The sequence below is a fragment of the Mytilus californianus genome, unplaced genomic scaffold (genome assembly GCF_021869535.1).
Source record: "Mytilus californianus isolate M0D057914Y unplaced genomic scaffold, xbMytCali1.0.p SCAF_4, whole genome shotgun sequence".
Classification (NCBI taxonomy): Eukaryota; Metazoa; Mollusca; class Bivalvia; order Mytilida; family Mytilidae; genus Mytilus; species Mytilus californianus.
Genome location: NW_026262690.1, coordinates 21,742,661 through 21,764,996, shown reverse-complemented (window position 1 = coordinate 21,764,996; position 22,336 = coordinate 21,742,661). Strand labels below are relative to the sequence as shown.

The following is a 22,336-nucleotide window of genomic DNA, read 5'->3' as shown; positions in this document are numbered from 1 at the left end:
ATATGACATAAATGGATCCAATGCTTGTAAATGAAAATAATACTTTATAAATTTCGTACTTCTGAAGCCTTTATAACATAACCGTTGTTATATCAATAATTTACAAAATCATCACTCAACCCCCTTCCCCCTCCCCAGGTTACAATTGTCAATCTGTTATTGTTTACAAATTTATAGACAAAACACTAATATAGTAATGAAATCTTCTTTAAAGGACAATGACTCATACATGGAGTCGACAGATTGTGTCGCCATTTGGTAATCTTGAGATTGAAAACCTTTCATTGCTGATCATGTTTGGTGTTTACAGTTTCTGTCTATCTGCTATTGCGTTCAAGATAAAAGGCAAACAATGCCAAACTGTTTCAAAAATCATCATTTTTTGAGGACAATAACTCTTAAAATTAGACCGGAAATAGTTGTCGTCAATTTAGCAGTTTTGTTGATATTATATTACTGACTTTTTTTGAGTTTACCGCTTCTGTCTACAGGCGCAAATGTTGCCATTCGTCAAAAATGGACATTTAAGGCAAATAACTCCTATCCAGAATCAATTCACGATTTTAGTTATATTGGCTTTTTTTTTTTATTTTGATTTGCTTTTTCTGTTTTTATTGCGGTTTTTAAGATATTGAACTATTGCTCAAGCTTTAGCCTTATGTTTGATAAATATATTGAAAGACAATGACTCATATAATAAGTCAATTGACAGTTTTGAAGACCCTGACTTCGGAAAGATTAGCTAAAAAGTCATGCATTAACCTATTGACACACCCCGTCTCGGCCCTTTCATAGATCCTGCGATTCCCTCAGTTTTTTTAATAATCTTTCCCCTCAATAATTTATACGTTTATGACCATGTTTCGAAAACACAACCCAAATCCGTGAATACACACGGTCACACTAATGATACATTATTTCTATTAAAAATAGATTTTTCTATGAAACCAAAACACAAGTACTGTAATGGCTTAAAACCTTCAAATTGTCTTGATAAGATGTACCTTCTGTTGTTCCTTCAAAATTACTACTAGTAGATATAACTGGACTCGTCTTGATGCCACAATCATTACATCCGTTTCCTTGGTTTGACACTGAGGAAATTCAAAACATAGAAATCAATGAACTAAATATTATCAATGTAAATTACTTGTACAATAATTTGCATCAACAGATATAATAATAACCTGTAACAAAAATATAATAATGAAACTAATATATAAAATAACATAAATATGTACTTTAATGTTGAGTACAGAAATATAAGGGTGAAGTCAGGTGTTCAGGACGGATTAAGTCACCAGTATTTTCTGAATAAAGCCCGAGTAGTTTCAGTTCAAATAATGGCACAGCTAGAACTTGAATCAAAAATGCAAAGCCTAATTTAATGTCTCGTTTATCAGAATTGTAACAAAAAGGAACATCATTGCCCTCCAAATTCATACTTGATTTGGCCTTTTAACTTTTTTGATTCGAGCGTCACTGATGAGTCTTTTGTAGACAAAACGTGACTCTGGCGTACAAAATCATAAGCCTGGTATCTTTGATGAGTTCATTTTTAGTGAAATATTAAGTGACATTATTAAGAGATGATTCGGCTGTAAAATAAAATTAACTGAAAGTTACTAAGATTTATCTAAACACCACCAGCCCTATACACAATTGTGTATTTTCACACAGCTATTACCATGTCCAGCACCTTTTGAAAAATATTAAAGAAAGGAAATACGTTGTAATTGTAATCAGTTTAATAATTTTGTCAAATTAGCATTAATTAGAAACATTTTTCGTTATCAATGCATCAATTGCATCACTAATACTATAACAGAGGATACAAGGAAAATGTGTTTAATTTACTGATACAAAAACAGGGGAAATATGGACACATCTATTATCCTCTGATATGGTTACATGCAGACGAGACCAGCAACATTTAATGAAACACCTAATGTCTCAACAGCGGAGACAAGGAAATAGTTCATGATATCTTCGATACTGTGACGGGGAACACAGCTATCACTAATACTGTTACAGAGAAGACAATGAAACATTTGTGAAACCATTGATACCAAACAAGGGGACAAGGTAACAGTTATTGAAATCAGCGATATTTACAGGGTTGACAAGAAAACATTCGATACCATTAATACCGTAACAGAGAAGACAACGGAACAGTTATTATTACCACTTATACTGTATTCCTTAACCAAATGATTCATTTTATTTACTTAAACTTTAAAAAAAAATCAAATCATAATTACACCATTTTTATACTGCAACTGTAAATTTTGGTATCTATTATATATTTCTAATGAACTATGAGTTAATAAGCCCATAATTCACAAATGATAAAAACTGAAAAATTGCCTTTCATATTATTTCATCGATTCTTTTACCATTTTTTTCATTTAAATCTACAACATTTATTTAATCCAAGATAAACAGTAAATAAGTTTTCTTTAGTTTACCTTTAGGAAACTGTGCATTGTTTGGGTTTATATTCTGTTTCTTTAGGCTAACATCTTTATCTTCTAAATACTCCTGTGTGACTAAACTTGTCTGTGTTGAAACGCTTTGTCCTTAAATGGTTTTGATATTAGTATTAGACACACACATATATATATATATATATATATATATATATATATATATATATATATATATATTAACTAAAAAGTATAAATTATAATGAAAAATAAACTAAATTGATTATCTAAAGTATAACAAATACCGAACTCCAACGCAAAATCAAAAAAGGGTAGTCCATAATAACATTAACGGTACCAATTTATCTGAACCAGATGCACATTTTGGCAATAAATGTCTCTTTAGTGATGCTCGAGGCCAAAAATATTTGAAAATCCACAGCTTATGAAAAAAACGAAAGCTTATAATATAAAACTGACAAAATCAAACGATATCAATCAACGGAACAAGATAATTCTCCGTGTGTCTGATGACAGTTTTTGATACCAATGATACAGGGACAGGGGATACATGGAAACAGTTATTGATACCTCTGAAACTGTAAGAGGGGAAGCAAGGAAACATTTTTGGTACCAATCAAAGTGTAACAAGGAAACTGTGATTTCAATAATACTGTTACATTAGAGGCAAGAGAAGTATTGATCATCTCTGATACTAGAACAGGAGAAACAAGGAAACAGCTAATTTTATCACTGATTTGTGTGTATTTTTAGACTAAGAAACATACTGAAGTAATCTGCCTTATTCACTCTCACCAAAACAGATCACTAAATATATTAAGGCTATATCAACGCATAATGCAAAAACTGACAGGAATACCTTTTTGTGTACATAATGGATGTTTAAATACCGTTCGCCGTGATCAAGGTGCAAACTTTGAAGGAAAACAAATGAGAACTGTGAACAATTACTATCATGGCAAAATTCTTTGGCACACTTATTGAATGGCGATGGTACAGCTAATGATTTCTAATCAGATTCATTGCATGCGGAGGATAATGTAAATGTTATAGCGAGGTCAAGCGCCATGTAATCGGATGTTCATTTAGGAATTGGTGCAATGGCAGATTTTGCTTATCATGATTCGAATAAATTCAAACGTCCTCAGTGAATATCACTGATTTTGGTATTAACTATGTTAATGCAGATGATAATTAGAGCATCGAGAAAAATTAAATATGAAAATATCAAGATAACAAATTTGTAAAGAATTATTTGATTTTGGAATTTTACTGAGGTGTTATGTGGTATGGTCATAAGACCTAGTTGAATCTTTATTTTAGTTAGATATTACTTGTCCCTTATGTATCCTTGGTTGGCAGCCTGTCAACATTGAGGTTGTGAGTTCAAATCCGGCACGTAACAGGTGCGTTTGACTCCATCTTAATTAACTAGGATTGTCAATTTTCCTACCGAAGGTCGGTGGTTCCCTCCGGGCAATGTGGCTTCCTCCACCAATAAAAAAATGACCGCCTAGAAATAGCGCAATAGTGCTGAAAGTGGCGTTAAACACCAATCAATTAATAAATCCTTGGTTGGACATGGTTTTCAAGACTAAATATATGTTTTGTCAGTGGGTTCTATGTCCAGAAATAGTTGATTCATATTTTAAGCACATTCTAAAAAAAAAATTGTTCCTTTTTTGAGAGATATTTTTAATTACAAGAAAAACATTAACGGTACCAATTGTTCTGCACCAGATGCGCATTTCGACAATAAAATCTCTTCAGTGATGCTCTAGGCCAAAATATTTGTAAATCCAAAGCTTATTAAAAAGACGAAGGGCTATAATCCAAAAAGGTAAAAAAAAGTATAGCCAAGCCGGGCAAGGAATCAGAGCTTTGCATGAGGGAGATATATTCCTTAACTTAAAATAATTTCTAACATTTTGTAACAGCTAATTTTAATAACAAAAAATCCGTTCGTATTTTCATGCCAGTACCGAAGTACTGCCTACTGGGCTGATGATACCCTCGAGTATATATATTATGACCATACGATAACACCTTTGGAAAATTCTAAAATCAATAACGTAATCCTGTATACATTTGTCCTCTTGATATTTACATATTTTCATATTTTTTATGATCTTATTTTAAGTACTGTAAATTCAAAAATTATTTCAAGGTTTTTATTATTGCGAATAATGCGACTTGGTAAGTATCGCAATATAATAAGAGCTCGCATTCTGATATCTGATACAAGTATCTGCATGCTGATTTTCCAGAAATCGCAATAATTAACCTCTCATTCTCCAAAAATCTCAATAATGAATGCAAGCAATAATTTCTGAATTTACAGTATCATCTGCATTAGGATTATTAGTATCTTTATCAGTGATATTAATTTAAGTAGATTTTGTGTGTAGTATACTGATACACTTTACTGGTAGACAGTATAGTTTAATATCGTTTTTGCAGTTAACTATGTATTGTTAATGGTGCTAAGCTGCTTTACTGCCATCTACTTGATATTCTCTATACCTATGTTGTTTCACAATGTAAATATTGTTCATATTCTTACCCTTCGGATGTAGTTCATATTCCTTGCTGTTATTTTTCTTTGAATTAAAAAGACGACTCAATTGCTCTACAAAAGAAGTTTTCTAGGTTAAAGAATGTATGATGAGGCCACTTTTGTGAACCCTGTCGAAAAGTATGATATAACTATCTATCCATTTCTGTACTTATTTTGTCTTGGGTACATGATTTCTTTATTCGCTGTTATTGTCTTGGAACTAGCAGTAACAATATGTACTTTCAGATTGGTACTGTGTGTGTCTTTAGTGTTTTTGTTAGTTGTAGACGCAGTCTGGGGTTAAAGTTTATTACACATCAATTTCTTTGTCAAATCTTGATCGAATTTTATGAAAATTTGGCAGAACCTTTTTGATGGTTACCAGATAATGTCTGAAGCAAAATTTTGAAATTATTTTTTTAAAATTTTTTTCAGAATTTAACTGACTTCTTTTTATTGCAATTAACAGACGGTCTGGGATTGATATTTTTGACATGATAAATATGTAAACCTTCATAGATTGTAATGAAACTTAGAAATAAGCTTATCTTCAAGATCAAGAAAAAGCACCTTAAAAAACAAGTTTTATTTTTTCTTAAATCCTTTATTTGACTGATAAATGGATCCAATGTTTACAGTCAATATTACAATTTTACACTGACATCTGAAATCCCAGGCGAGAAACAGGGCTCCACGGAACTCTTTACGATTTTTTATATTACACCTGGCCATCTATGTAAATTATTATTTCATGTGTCCGTTAAAGGAATTTTTGCATAAAAATGGGAGAAATTTACATGGTCAAAATAATTAATAGATCAACAATATTGAAATGGAGACTTGCTTTTTTACTATCTAAAGTTTTTTTGGTCGGTTGATTGTTTTACCGCACATCTCCTTTTAACATATTTTACACTAACTGGTTTCGACATTTTTCTCTCAGACCAATGCTCATTAGATTCCAAATTAAAACAATAAAGAAATTAAACATGAAAATAAAGAAATTAGACTATAATGTATGTTGCTATAGAAGAGTTTTTAATGATAGAATTAGTATATTTTACGATAACGCGTGAGCTTTCGGGGGTTTGCCCCCTCGCTGCCTTGGAACCACTGAGGACCCACAGACCCCTCGCCGAGGTCCGGGCGTACACTTAAAAATGGCCTAGCTACGCCACTGAGAATGCACTAAGGCTGCGAATTCAATGTAACAAAAGATTGAGATATCATGAATATAAGAGGGTACGGGTGGGGAGTCCTTCAAACCTGTGTTTTTTAATTTTTTTAAACCATTTTTCTTTATTCTTTATAAATTTTGCACATCATTCTTTGTTCTGCACATTATTCTCTATTCTTTATCATTTTGGCCTATTTTTCACTCTTCTTTTTTTACCCATTTTCTAAAATATATTAGCCATTTATTCTCTATTCTGTAAACCCCATTTATACCCTCAAATAACTATTCTCTTTCTATATTACAGAACAAGTCAGCAAATTGCGGCTAAAACATTAATGTTAAATATATAAATCAAACAAGAATCGGTGCACGATTATGTGTCCATAGGACAACAATCTCCGCTTGCACTATTACATATCCATGTTAATTTTGCATATTTGTTAAACAGTTATCTGCATAATGAACATGCGAACCAATTTGTATTTTGATGTGATCTCAAAGTAACTCAAACCAACCATTTAACTTCATACACGCTATATCTGACATTTCTTTGAAAACTGAATCTTGAAATCTGGGTCAAACTATAAGGACAAGTGGCTATAAGGGCCTTATTTTGGACCGGTCGCGTCTTTCAATTAGTTTTTCATGTTGTGACCATCGGAAAATCGTAACATTTATATATCTATTTTATATACAGGTATTCTGGTCGTAGCAGCATTTATAATGGGGTGAGAAAATTAGTATCTATGCTTAATATACAGCTTTAATTTATTTCTATGACGGATTCAACCGGGTGAACAGGACATTTATACATCTATAATATACTCTTTAAGTGCTACACAAAATTATTAAATAAAGAGCACTGTCCTCCGCCTAGTGTATAAGCACAGGACATGCATACTAAGGGATGATTGCAATTTTAGCTTGACATATATATTTCTTGTCAATTTCATAATCGTCGTGTAGAATGCCACAAGTGGGGTATATAATGCTGCGTATGACATACGATTAAGGAACTAGTAAATAAACGTTTATAATTTTCTATTTTGAGCATATTTAGCATCAAGTTGCACGGAATGTACCAATCCTCTTTAATTAAAACTAAAAGCAGATTTCCCTAGTGCTGTGCTAGTTCAATCACTTCTAAGTTTTTATGGTCAAATATTTGGAACTTTGGAAGCAAGATGCTCGTTTTAGTTCAATTCAAATAAACTCAAATGTAGAAATGGTAAATTTACGATAATTTCAGGAATTTTGAATTTAAGTTACTTATGATTGGGACAACATAAAATGTGTGTATACTGTATATGTCTTCTGTTCACACCATGTCATGGAGGTTAATTTTTATAAGATAATGTAATATTGTTGATTTTAACAAAATATCAACAGATTAAACCACTACGATTTGACTTACGACTACCTGTTACCACTAGTAAGGTTAGATAAAACTTGCGATAAAATTCTACTTACGATTGTTTATGAAACGATCAAAAACTTACGATTTGACATACGACCGGCGTAAGATGTAAGATTTTCGTACGATTTTTTGTGAAACGATGGCCAGGTCTCGCTCCGTTTTGAGTTTATGTGAAATCCCTCATTCCCCAATATTTTTTTTTATCTTGGTTTGTATATCAAAATGAGTATGCGAGAGTTAAACGTTGGTAGACTTTTGTTAAGATGTCTCTTATTGCTTCGCATCACGGTGCGGAGCTATTAGTTTCAGTCGATATACACGCCATCTTGAAATAATTACTTTTCACATATAGATTCTGATTGGTTGCTTTATGATGCGGCTGAGATACACAACAGCTATTGGCTTAAATGAGATAAAGAATTACAGACTTTTCTCGTCTCAGGATAAGACATCAAATGCCAGAAAATTAACTATGTGTCTTTCAGTTCCGATCAACTGTCATTAATTCATGTTTTTTTTATTATGCATATATTGCACACTGAAATTCAATATTGAAATATCAATTATTAATACGTGTTTATTTGCTTTGTTAATCTGCAATATGCACGATTTGTTTAGCTAAACAATGTTCCTGTACAATGTTTACAAAAATGCATTATCTGTATTTTATAACTTCTGCCAATCTAGGCACACCTCCAGAGAGGCACACCTCCAGAGTCGTGTCTATTTGCAAATATAAATATATATACAAAAATTGATATTCCAAGTCTAAGACATCTATTCTATATCAACCAAGATATAAATATACCACTTTTCCATGACTAAATCAACAACCACATGCACACATATTACCTTAAATTAGGATAGATCGAAGCAGTCCACAGTTTTTTAGAAAGCTCAAACTTGTTAACATATAGATTTATATGATTTATATCACTAAAATGTCTTTCCCGTTTGAAGAAATAGTCGGACTACAAAACACTTTTTGTACCATTATTTGATATATATCAATATTTAAAATGTCAAAAAAATAAAGAAATCAATACATGTCGATCTTTCTAACAGATCTGACATAAATGCTGTTAATCCGATATCCGATTCAGCGTACCCGAAACTATATGCTCGGAATTCTAAAAAGGAAAAACCTGACTGCACATGAATAGATATTCTTATTCATTTTAAAATGGAGATACACAATTAATAGATAAAATTGATTTATCGATTACTGGAATCCCCAAAAGAGGAAGATCCACATTAGTTTTTTTAATGAAAGAACTTTACAGCTAAGTAAGTATAGGACTTACCACACACATTTTTCTTGTTTTCAACCGCAACACCAATCACTGAAAGACAAAAATATTGCACTATTCATGCTTACACCATGTAAAATGTAGTACTAATAGTTAATTTCATGCAATCAGTCTGTTGTTATTGTTTTACGCCAAATAAGACTGCTGGTAACTGTTAGGTAATATCATTTTCAAGAAATGAATGATTTTAAGGAATAAAGTATTGTCCAAGTTACACTAACTTTAAGAATTTAAAACAGTTTGTAGTAAAAATAAACTGACGTTTTACAGCTTACAACGCAATGGTGTTACGCTTAATTGACGTTTCGTGGTACTGTTTTCACCTAGAACACACTTTGAATGAAGCATACTATTAAAACGGAGTCGGTGATCCTATTATTATTTTTATATCATTAAAACAGACATTTATGCATTAACAACATATCATTTAAGATGTAGACGAAACGCGCGTCTGGCGTATAAAACTATAATCCTGATACCTTTGATAACTATTTACACCACTGGGTCGGTGCCACTGCTGGTGGACGTTTCGTCCCCGAGGGTATCACCAGCCCAGTAGTCAGCACTTCGGTGTTGACATGAATATCAATTATATGGTCATGTTTTATAAATTTCCTGTTACAAAACTGATTTTTTCGAAAAAGCTAAGGATTTTCTTATCCCAGGAATAGATTACCTTAGCCGTATTTGGCACAACATTTTGGAATTTTGGTTCAATGCTCTTCAACTTTGTACTTGTTTGGCTTTATAACTATTTTGATCTGAGCGTCACTGATGAGTCTTATGTAGACGAAACGCGCGTCTGGCGTATAAAATTATAATCCTGGTACCTTGGTAACTATTAAGAAAAACCTATGGATTTGAAATTGGGGATTGGATAATTTTCCTTCAAAGTAACTCATTTGTTGACTTTAATTAAAACAATGCTTTAAACATTCCGAATGCATCATCTTATGGACTCTATTACGCTTTCAACATTTAAAAAAGATATTTGTTATCTGATAAATGTACTTACCAAAAAAGATAAAACCTGAAATAATTGCTGTTGGTAAAGCTACTGTCAGAATTATTTTCCAGACCAAAACATTTCCTACAAAATACGTTACTTCTTTTATAGTCTGCACTTTACTACATGTTGTGTATACAAATAGTGTTATAACAGAAAATGAAACATTATTCTGTTTTACATGTATCAATATTTAACACTTTAAAAGGAAGTTATATTAGAAAATGTTCTAACTGACTATAGTGACCGTTACCTTGCATTTGCCGAAATGTTACGTTTACAGGGTTACAAATTCCTCAGACGATATTTTCAACGAATTTTAATGTCGTTAGCAGTATCTTACTGTATCCGTCAATGTGATGTTCCTCGTAAATTTTCTTCTTCAATAATGTAGTAAATAGAACTACAGCTCTTTTCGTTATGCTAGCAAGACAAAGGTTTGTTTGACTTGCTTGCTTTGTTGTATAAATGTTTGCTCAAGCATTGTAATTAAGATTGACATCTGCAAACAATATAAGTAGGAGGAGTTAAACCTGTGTATAGGTAAATTTGATTATTTGATAATGTCAAATCAAATTTAAATATAAAGTATACACGTTTAAATCCGCCTTTTTATGTTGTTTGATATTAATAAGTATTGTAATTTTCATTGTTATTAATAAATGTAATGTCAGTATTGCAGATCTGGTCTTGGGTCAATCCTGGTCCTATCTTATTTTTGGGAAATATTTTTACAAATTCATATGTGACGTCACTTTGTGTGTTTTTTTAGAATTTCAAATGTGACGTCACTTTGTGCGTTGAGGCTTTAGCTAACTCGGCTGTGTATTTTTATATGTTGGATTAAGTTGTTTTATGTAATGTATCCGTTTTTATTCTGTAGTTAGTTCCCACTTTGGTTTTATCATGTATATCTATTATATAGTCATTTTATAAAATTTACTGTTTGCAAAATTATAAATTATTCTAAATAATAAGGATGTTCTTGTCCCAGGCAGAAAATCCTGTCCGTGTAAGGCGCAACTTTTTGGAAGTTTTGGTCCTCGGTGCTCTTCAGCTTTGTACTTGTTTTGGCTTTCAAACTTTTTTTATCTGAGCGTCACTGGTTGGTCTTGTGTGGACGAGACGCACGTCTGGCGTATTGAATTTTAAGCCTAGTACCTTCTGCTAGCTATGATTCGTGTGTTTCTTTGTCCTATATGTTCTCCCATTTATTTGTATTGTGGTCCTGTCATGTGATGTTGTCGTTTTGGTGTTGTGTTTGACGTTGCCATAAAAGCGGGAGGTTTGGCATGCCACAAAACCAGGTTCAACCCACCATTTTTTTCTTAAAATGTCCTGTATCAAGTCAGGAAAATGGCCATTGTTATATTATAGTTCGTTTCTGTGTGTGTTACATTTTAATGTTGTGTTTTTGTTGTGTCATTGTTCTCCTCTTATATTTGATGCGTTTCCCTCAGTTTTAGTTTGTAACCCGGATTTGTTTTTATCTCTATCGATTTATGAGTTTCGAACAGCGGTATACTACTGTTGCCTTTATTTCAGATGTCAATCTTAATTACAATACTTGCAAACATTGATACAAACAAAGCAAGCAAGCCAAACAAACCTTTGTCTTGCTAGCATTATGAAAAGAGCTGTAAAACATTTGAAAATTTCCTATATTAAATTCAGGGAAGTTCTTACAAGGGCTACATTTTGTACATGCTTGATATAAGGATATTCATGACACCTATAAGAAGTTTTTCCGTTTTTGTTTTCTTGAGAGGTAATTTTCAACCAACAAGTGTAGCAATTCAAGTTTGTTTCATGCAGAAACGAGCACATGTTAGTCCCGCTTTTAAAATTATGTTCAGTCTGTTCAAGTTAATGATCTTCTTATTGCCATTTGGTAGACGGAATGCGCAGAGTTTTTTTTTGTGTAACACTGGTTCGATCCCACCATATTGAGTCCCTCTATCAAGCTCGGCTATCTGGACCCCATATGCTATTCGCTTTTGGTTTCTTTGCGTCTATATCATCTTAGTTATCGGGTTTTGGTGTTTATGTTCTGATCTATTTTCCGATATACCTTTTGGCACCATTAAGAAGCTTTTCTTTTATTTAAGCATTAGGTGGTTAATTATACATTTCTTTCAATAGTCAAAAGATTAAAATGAATATGATCAAACGACATGTGGAATTTATTAACTTCAAAACGTAATATAACCTTAATTGACATACAGTTTATCGTAGCGTATGTTTAAATTTGGTGTAAATAATGAGGATGTTTTTGACTGTAAAAAACATCAATGAATTTTACAGGTCACTATCCAGCCCTTGAATGAATCTATCGAATGATCAATGAAGTAGTTCTATGAGTTCTTCATGTTCATGGTACAAACCGAACAATTAAAAGACCAACAGACCAAACCTATAAATAGAATGAAGTCCAAAAGGGCATTAACTTATGACTAGAACCGTGTCAGGTCAATGGTGTTTGAGGGAGTTTTAGAAAAATAACATGATACAATATGGACTGAACATTGACGACAAAGATGTGGAAACTTTTTTTGTATTAATTATTTCAGTTTTTTTATGCATCATAATAACAAGTTATGTGACAGCATCATATTTATGATAAACTCATTTTCAGTCATTATATTGTAGAACCCTGGTTAAAACTGCAGCCCTTTCATAACGTTTACTATGTAGATACTATTTACCTGTTTCATCGGACTCTATTGGTGGAATTGAAGTGTTCTTTTGGTGAATTCTAAAGGAAAATGCACGAGAATAACTATTTGACAGTAACATTAGCATAGTTACACTTATTTAATTTTTTATTAGATAAAATGTATAGTGGTTGTTCAAATGAGTAAGCGGTCTTTTACACTATATTTATTAAATTCAGTCCATGGATCTTTATTTCATAATAATAAGTCAATCCGAATAAAAAACACAGTAGATTACATGTATTTATTCGTCAATACAAGAAATCAGTCATCTGCAAACATAAATGTACACAAGAAATACAGTTTTCATTATTGTTTTGTCCATTTTGTCAATCGTGAATAAAATGGTAATTCCTGAAACTCTCTCTCATACACGGTCATGAAAAAAGCGAACCTACATTTAAACAATAGAAAAAGACCTCCAGTGTTGTGTCGTTGTATCAGCTGTAATAGCTTAAAATTTATACAAATTTTGATTAAAAAGGTAGGACCAATTTCCGCTGTTTCTGTTTCTTAGTCAAAATCTAAAAATTGCCAAATCCTTCCGAAAATATTAATATTAAAGAGCCTCTTTTATATAATTAAAACAGTTTTCAACAATTTTATATATTATGCAAGACAATATATAGCTTTTTGGTTTTGATTACGGATGTCTTTCTTATACATAATTAGGATAAATACTAAAAAAAATGTCCATTTGGCTATTTTCATGCGTTTTTAGAATTTAGTTTATTTAGAAATAAGCAATATTATCTTACCTCCTATAAATTTCTAGGAATATGATTGGTTAAAAGAAACCTCGTGGAGACCGTGTATATTTCATATGGGGTTAGTAGGCGTGGTTTATTTCAGTACATGGTTAGTAGTGGTGTTTCGTCCCTTTTTAAAAACAACACGGTGTTGAGGAAAAATCTGAAAGGTTTCAGCAGACTGTGAAATTGATGATGAACGATTGAAATTAATCCATAAAACACATTTAACGCTAACAAGTTATTATTGTTGGCATTTGTTTTTGTTTTGAAGATTTGATCGGCCACTAGTCTAAATACCACATGTTAAGATAGTCGGTAAGATAAATTCGTTACACAGTGTGCTAGTGACATAATACGATATATATGGGATCAGTAAATTCCATATGGAATATGGCTCTCGCTCTCACCCCATATGGAATTAACTGACCCCATATATATCGTATTAGGTCACTAGCACACTATGGAACTAATAATATTGTGTCAGAACCTTAAAGTTTATAAATGGATCCCACAGCCTAAACAAGTCCCAAAAAGGCCGTCAGATGTCAGAGCAATCTGGGACTAATTGAGGTGTGATACTGTCCATTATAGTAAATATTATAGGACTTTTGAAAATGGCCTTGGTGTGAATTAGATCAGGGATCCAGTCTTACAAGGGATTTCCTGTATATGAAATATCCAAGCTCTTACTTAAGCATTTAAATTCTAATTATGTATAGTTTTTGTTTTGAAATGCTATTTTTTATAAGGATATTGAGTATTTATAAACTATTTCATTTTGAAATGCTAGGGATATGGGATATGGTAACCCCCATAGTTGGCTCACCTTTCACTTAACTTAGGACAGGTAAATTTTTTCACCCCAAATTCTTTCTCTTTAATACAGGTATAATCTGTAATAAAATACAACTTATTTGTACTGGTTGCATCACTGTTTAATATAAGCATTTCTAAAATTTCTAATGTGAAAAGAAATAGATCGTTATCACATTCTTAGACAATATATTCTTAATTTTACTTTATTTGTATAATACATTCTACTTCGCATTTTAAATAAAAAGTACAAATTCTGCGATAGGTCGCATTTTGTGAGCCATAATCGAGGTAAAGAGAACGGGATTGTCGAAAATATCTGTTGTCATCTGTGATACATATTTTCCATAAATGTCCACCAAATCCTAATCGCGTCCGTATATCCTTCGATATGGTGACTTTAACTTTACCAAAAGAAATCCTTGATTCAATAGCTTTCTTGAAAACAGCAACCCTCTTTCAAGGAAATCATGATAAGAAAGGCAAGCTCTTGAACATCGTATCAACTAGGAGATATATACTTTATATGCAGGCGATCCTGGAATGTTGCATAGAAATGGAACGTTTACAACTGTAAAGCGGTAATCATTTCTTTTCTCGTATGTTTAGGTTTCAGCCGACCTTCAATGTCAATTACTAGATGTAAGTCAAGATATGAAGCAGATTTAATTGAATCCTTTGAATCATTTATTTCAACCCAGAATAATTATAAATTAAGTGCGATGGGATAGATGTGTTATACATAGTCACTAAACTATGACTTATATTGTGAGAGGACTTCATTTTAAAAGTTGGACGTTAAGTTAAGGGATAATGCCAGCTTCTATTTATTCTTCACGAAAAACTCCGGAATAAATTCATGTAAAGGAATAAGTTTGCAAGAAAAGGGGTACGGTTTGGGTCTCACAGGAAAAAGAATGCCTGTTCAAAACAATTTCTCCAATTGTTATATGTATATTGCTAATACAAAAAAAATATCAGTTTATGTTTGAATTGGAGTTTTTTTTTACAAGAATGATGTTTCTCTTGCTAAAACAGGATATATCTTTTTATCTTCGTTGACCATTCTTTTTATGAAAACAAGTTGGACTAATTCTTTCGATTTTTAAGTATAGAATGAATAATACTAGTGTAAAGGGTAGAGAAGTTAAATGTGTTTTGTTTTATTGCTCGAGGAAAGAGACTGATTTTTGTATGTTTTCTATTAGAACTTTGAAATATTTTAGCACCAACTTTTTATTTACATCCCTAGAGTAGTTAGTTTTACAATATCTCTGATCCCCGGTTTTGTTTGCTGATAACTTTTTGAAAGCAGGAGAGCATCTGGCAAATAAATCAATATAACATGGTTTGTAATGACACTTATGTAATTTGGATTTTCAGTACAGTGAAGGCAGATCTATATCTTCATCTTTGGTTGAAATTTCAAAGAAACATAATTTATAACAGACCAATGATTTTTTAGGGTTGTGATAGTTTATGGGTTCTAAGTAAATTGCCAATACCTAATTCGAACAGTTTATGTAATGTGATATCAAGACAAACACGATATTGTCGGTGGCTTTGTCTACAGGGAAAGCACAATATTTGTAATGGAGGTAGGACATTTGCTGAGCAACATTTAGGTCTTTGAAGATAGATGTAGCATGCATGATCTTGAAATAGTTGAACGGGTTGATATAAATCAAACAGATTTAACAAAGGAAACATTTTAAAATAAGTGTTCAAATCAATTTTACTTCATGTTTGTCTAGAGATATTTTCTACCTCAGTGCTTATTAATATATCCTATACCTTGGGACAGTTTATATCCATTTTCACAACACTGTCGACGACAAGTGCACTTTTCTGTCTTTGGATTGCAAAAACATTTCCCAGCTGGTATTGTCACAAACCCATAACCACTAGTGTAGTCACAGCGACATAATCTATCTTCATACGTCGACCCATTAGAAAATATTGCTTGACCTTGTTCATTGCATCTGGATTTAATTTTGTCGCATCCACATTCCGTATACGATAAGTACGGTTGCGGTTGTATGGTTTCCTCTGGGCAGTCAACACTGTTTAAATGTCCAGATTGTTGGTCAATAATGAGCATATGACCTGTAAAAAATCAATCATATCACAAAAAAACTCGCGTTTTGTGCTGTAAAAACACTATCCCGGGATAGGAGGATAACTGAGAGCTCACAATCATGTTTAACCCCATTGAATAAGTGTCCTTTCCTAGATTTAGGAATTTCAGTTTTACACCAGAAACTCTACACAAATTTTACGACAAGAAGGATGATTTTTCTTTCTCTATTGTTAATTTTCCTTTGGCACCGTCTTACATTGTTTATATATCCCAACTTGTTCGCTATGCCCGTGTCTGTAGTGAAGTTTTTGATTTCAATGAGCGTAATCTATGTATTACTGGTTAATCATTAAGTCAGGGATTTCGTAACCACAAATTGTTTAAAACCTTTACTAAATTCTTCCATAGATAGAACGATTTGCATTGCAAGTTTGGCTGTACCTGTAAAGAACTTATTTCGGACGGAATGGCACATCCTAAATTTTACGGTGATGTTGTTTACCAAGCCCGGAAATTTATTAACGACCCGGGTAAACTTATCAATCCTTTGAATAAACTTATTCTGAAGGGCTACCAGTTCAACACTGTGGTTAAATCTTTGAATATTGTTGTTATTGGTATAAATATTGATTTTGTTATCAGTAAATCAAAATCATCAAAAATAGTATTTTTATACACATATGCACTTTCACGGTACTACAATCTGTCGATACCTATATTTTGGTATTGTACACAGTCATGTTTTCTCTGACTGTTAATGACGTCTTTACACTAAATCCATTGGATATTGGATGGGTATTGATTGATATATTAATCTAAGATACATGATTTCTCTTAGTAGTTGTTATTGACTTTGAACTAGCTGTCAGTAACTGCGAGTACTCTCAGATATGTACATTGTGTCTTTTGTTGTTTGGGATGTATTAATACCCTGCCACGTTCGGTCTGTGTTTTTGTTAGATGTTTTTCTGCTTTGTATCGATCTGATGAGTTAAGCCATTTTCAGCTGATTTTGTAAGTTTTGTCTTATGTTGTGCTGTAATACGACTGTTTCTGGTTAGAGGGAGGGTTGAGCGCTCACAAGCATGTTTAACCCCGCCACATTCGTTATGCCCCTGTCCCAAGTCAGGAGCCTGTAGTTTAGTGGTTGTCGTTGGTTCATGTCTGTCATATTTGTTTTTCGTAAATTGTTTTGTTATAAATTAAGTCGTTAGTTTTGTCAATTGAATTTTTCCTATTTTTCATGTGGGGGCCTTTTATAGCCGACTACACGGTATTGATTTTTCTCATTGTTGAAGGCCGTACGGTTGCCTATAATTGCTTACATCCAATTCATTTGAACTTGGGTGGATAGTTGGCTCATTCACAATCATACCACGTCTCCTTATTTTTATACTTTTCCAAGTCAGGAGCCTGTAAACAAGTGGTTGTCTGTATGTCATATTTGTATTTCATATATTCTTTTGTCGTAAATCAGACCGTTGGTTTTCTAGTTTGAGTTGATTAACATTTTGTCATGTCGGGGAACTTTATAGCTGAATATACGGTATGGTTTTTACCTATAGTTGCTGCATTCTACGTCATTTGGACTTTGATGGATAGTTGTCTAATTGCAAGCATACACATCTTTTTATCTTTATGTTACATGTGGAAATTGACAAATAGGGTCGGTTGTGCACTTATCTTTACGAAAACAACACCTTTGGTGTTTATGCCATCTGACAATGTTTGTTTTGATTTAACATTTTTTATGTTTTATGTTACAGAACATCTTCAATGTCATTGCTCTATCTTACACTGGTTTATTTTAAATACCTTTTGGGACCATTCGAAAATCAAAACAATCGTTAATATACGATTTATTATGTGTATTCCACACAGCATAGTATTTTTTTCCATTTGGGCAGGAGGGTTGACTGGCTTTGTTGTGTAATTTAGTCCACGAGTTACATCGGTGATGATTTTCGTTCGAATTTCTGGCATATGCAAACAACAGTAATAACAGCTAAAATATTAATATCAGTTTTAACAGTATAAATTTCAGAAAAAAATGATGATCTCTAAAACGGACAAGGTTTTTGTGGTAATTTCAAATTGGTACCTTATAGATAGAATTTATTGCATAATTGTTCTGAAGATTATTCCATTTATTTCTGCAACCGTATTCGTTTAACGGGATAAACAGGGGGAAATATGGCGTTAAGTAATTTACTAGTATTAGTCTTTTATAACTATTTTGTGCATATGCACTATTGTGCTTTAAGTAACTACATTTTACGAGTTATCTTTATCGTTGTCCCTTTTTGTATTGTATAAGTTTTTTTTTCATGAAGTTCTAACCTGAAAAGTCTAGTCCCTTCTCAATTGATTTGTTTTTTGTTTTTTGTAATAGTAATGTACTATGCCAAGGAGAGAGTTGAGCGCCCCCAAACATGTTAAAGAGCATTAAGATTAAGTACCACAAATGTCGACAAATGGTAAACTTTAATAACTTAACTCCGTATGACGCTATTGGTAGCTCTAAAATATAGTGTAACGAGTGGCAGTTAAATTATAGGCTCAATTTAGGCTAGCGGTAGCGAAAAAATGGCGATAAAGGCTGACGATTTGCCGTTTCTACCATCGTTTCACACCGCCACATCTTGATGTGCCTGTAACAAGCTATGACGTTGTAATCAAGTGGTTATCTTTAGTTGCTATTTGTTATGATTGTTTTCTTTTATTGTTTTTATATATATCGAGTCGTTGTTTCTTTTTCTTTTAAATTGTTTCAAATATAATTGTCCCGTGGTCTTTTACAGCATATTACACGTGAAGGGCTTTGCTCATTGTTGAATGCTGTTTAAAGACCCGAAGTTGTTCACATACTTGTCTCATTGGCAATCATATTTCTAATCATTTTATATAAATGAAATAAGATTTTGATATTTCCATTCTTACCGATATAAGAAGCTTGAAATCCATTCAGTTGAAAAGGTAATGCTTTGACAGTATGTTACTTCTATTCTGTCTTGTCTTGTCTATGAGTTCATCAGATCATTATGCACTGTTCATTCAATCTATGTAGAAATTAAAGGCAGTCTATAAAAGAGTTACTTCTTAATCAGAATAGGATAAATTCTTGATAAATAATTGATGTCAGGTCGACAGGTCGAGCAGTATCAACCGGGTTTGATTTAACGATATGATCCCGAAATCTGGTTCTCGATAACCATATTATCTTCAAACATAGTTTTTTTAAGTCTTGTTTTAACTATTGTAGAGCTACTTCTTATACTAATAAATGGTATTTAACGACTTAGTATTCCAATCTGTGGTGCATATTTCAATAAACCAATCTGATTAAGATTCAAATCTATATTAACTCGCGTGCTCGTATATATAAGGATAACGAAATCCGAGATCTATATTGGAATTGGATTGTCAATAAATGAAATTCAAGTTTAGCATTCGTTCCAGTTAGCAGCTTTACCGATGTGTAAATGTTCTTTATCAATGACCGCTTTTTCCTGTAAATGAACAACTGCCGGACGATTAAACCAATTTCTATTGGTATGGCAATGACAACCTCTATATGATTCTAATAACGGTTGTTGCTAGTAGGACAGGGAATACTCACAAGGGATCGGATGACGTTTCTTGCGATTTTTATGCTCATGTGTGGAATTTGGAATATGTTAGTGGTAAGTGGTTTATACTTTTTCAGCTTTTATGTATAACATTTATGAATTTAATGGACTCTTTGGACATTTAAAAAAAATAATGATGTGGATAAAGATAAGGAACATAACATGCCAACTTAAAACAGATATATTAAACATACAAACCTCAAATTATTTTCTGCTGGCTGTATACATCACTGCAGTAATGCATATGAAGTTGGGGGATGACCACTTGATATTCTCGATTGATGTATTCCAAAGTTAGCTTTTGGTGTGTATGGAAAGAGTTTTAAATTATGTATGTATAAGTTTAATCTTTTATATTTATTATGCAGTGAAGATTTACGTCTTTAAAACATCAAACTTCTTATTCAATGTTTTCAAAAATTAATGAAGTAAGACAGACTTTCTTTACATTTAATTGCTTCAAGATATACATCTATTGTTTCGATCTACTATTTATTCCACTGTCTAGAGTTGTGAAACTATATACATTTTACAGGAGACAGTTTAGAAACGATCTTTTTACTTTATTAAGTAGCAATTTGATTTTTCTTGATTTAAGTTGATGTTACATATTTTCAGTAATAATAGTTGGACGTTTCCAGAATTATATTTGAGAATATTGAATACTATGTTGATAGGCGCATATCTAATGGAATATTATATTCAGAATAAATCAAATTAGAAAAGTTACATTTTGCAATAAATTAGGGATACTTTGTCAATTTAAATTGAAAAATTAGCGATGTAGATGTTGTTAAAGGAAAAATTTACTATCGTATATCCCTAATATAAAAATCTCCTGGTTATGACCTTATAATGTTTATTGCATTAATTTGACAGATTCCATAATTAACTTTTTCATCTGGGCGGATACAGAGTTGTGCATCGGGGGAGTGGTGTCCAAGCTTATCCAGAAGTGTTCCTGCGGGGTTGAGACCCCTCTTCGAATAAGCGGACATTTCAAGATTTACATGTTGTTAACATGTTATTTTCCCACCCTATCCTGTACTTGCACCTCAGTTTGGCAGTTTAAGTAGGGGCGTACGTCGGACAAGTTCATGTTTAACTGAACATTATTCATATTGCTTTACACAGTTCCTTTCGCAACCTACCCTTGTTAAATGTCCATGTAAAATAAGAAGCTCAAATGTATACAATAAAAACAAATGTACTTGCATGTCTGTCAGATCTGTAAATTGTGTTGAAAAGGCAAAAAAGTGTGAAATTAACAACCTGAGATTGTCGGGTATTTATGTTATTCATTTACTTTCGTTTTTACATGACAGATCGCTAGGTCAATCAAGACGTACAAAAAGTAATTTATAGAAGAAGAAAAAGTTCATTAAAACAAATGTGTTGAGCCATTTTTAATACCAGAAAATGGTTTGCTAGAGTTGCACAAATGTGAATATATATCGATAAACATATATGAACTCACTTATATTTTTAAATATTACATAACCGCTCTTCACAGAATTAAAAAAACTTCCGTGTTTATAAATAATTTATTTACAGAAAGAAGCGGTTTGTCAGATAAACGTGTTATTGATGTACCTTTTAGGAAATTGCACTGTATTGCAGTTTCATAGCAGTTGAACTAATAATTGGATATTGAATGGCAAAATTCCCAATCTGACCTCTTTATAAAGAACAGAAAAATTGGGAAAAAAATATCTATATATATATATATAGTATGTGTAAAAGCTAATTGGACTGTCACCAACGACGAATATTAATTATTGACTTTAACCATATTCAGATAAAATTATTTAAATACAAAAACAGTTAACAAACAAACATTGAATCATATTAAGAATAACAAAATCTATGCAAAATGTTTATATATATGAATCAAATTTTTCAGAGTTTTCAGTTGTGATACATTAAATTTTCCATTCAAATTCTCAACCAATTCTTTGTATTAATCCTGAACCTAGAGCACGAAATAATGCAATCGTATAAAAAACATGAAATTCTGAAACTGTGAGGCTAAAAACATGCCTTTCAATACGTTGTCTTTCACAAGAAAAGAATATTTGTCAACCAAATCCGAGCCGTCGTAATTGTTGATTGTTTTACCCAGTATTCCGCTTGTGATATATTGCTGTTTCGTTTACTTATAAATCTACAAAATTCCACCTGATCTTTATTTTGCTTCACTTGTTTTCAGCTCATTTGCAATACAGATACACCATACAATGACATGGGGTCTTGTCCTCTCTTATTTTTTTTTTATCAGTACGATCTGATAGAGCTTGAACTACCAAGAACATAGATAATTATTCTTCATTTTCTTTGTTTATTAGAATAAATTGAAAAATGTACAGATTTGAAAAGATACAAAATAAGTTTGAGAATGTCTTTCCACTTCGTTTTTTTATGACAACATATATTT

At 32.2% G+C, this 22,336-nt stretch overlaps 1 protein-coding gene and 1 long non-coding RNA gene across 3 annotated transcripts in view; one reads left to right on the top strand and one right to left on the bottom strand.

Annotated features, from left to right (window-relative positions):
- LOC127737694 (uncharacterized) overlaps positions 1-22,336 on the top strand; it is a 221,441-nt gene that overhangs the window by 60,422 nt on the left and 138,683 nt on the right. The window lies entirely within an intron of this gene.
- Positions 1-22,336, bottom strand: part of LOC127737688 (uncharacterized) — a 31,258-nt gene that overhangs the window by 7,770 nt on the left and 1,152 nt on the right. Inside the window, exons 2-12 of one of the 2 annotated variants that reach the window (XM_052248546.1) lie at positions 20,101-20,200; positions 19,214-19,332; positions 18,089-18,278; positions 15,988-16,299; positions 14,207-14,273; positions 12,620-12,669; positions 9,924-9,998; positions 8,903-8,941; positions 5,011-5,076; positions 2,469-2,579; positions 1,005-1,094 (exon numbers count right to left, since the gene is read on the bottom strand). In XM_052248546.1, coding sequence (XP_052104506.1) covers positions 1,005-1,094; positions 2,469-2,579; positions 5,011-5,076; positions 8,903-8,941; positions 9,924-9,998; positions 12,620-12,669; positions 14,207-14,273; positions 15,988-16,299; positions 18,089-18,278; positions 19,214-19,237 — 1,024 coding nt within the window. In that variant the 5' untranslated portion in view covers positions 19,238-19,332; positions 20,101-20,200. The remainder of the gene's footprint in view (positions 1-1,004; positions 1,095-2,468; positions 2,580-5,010; positions 5,077-8,902; positions 8,942-9,923; positions 9,999-12,619; positions 12,670-14,206; positions 14,274-15,987; positions 16,300-18,088; positions 18,279-19,213; positions 19,333-20,100; positions 20,201-22,336) is intronic. The other variant, XM_052248547.1, reaches the window with a different exon arrangement.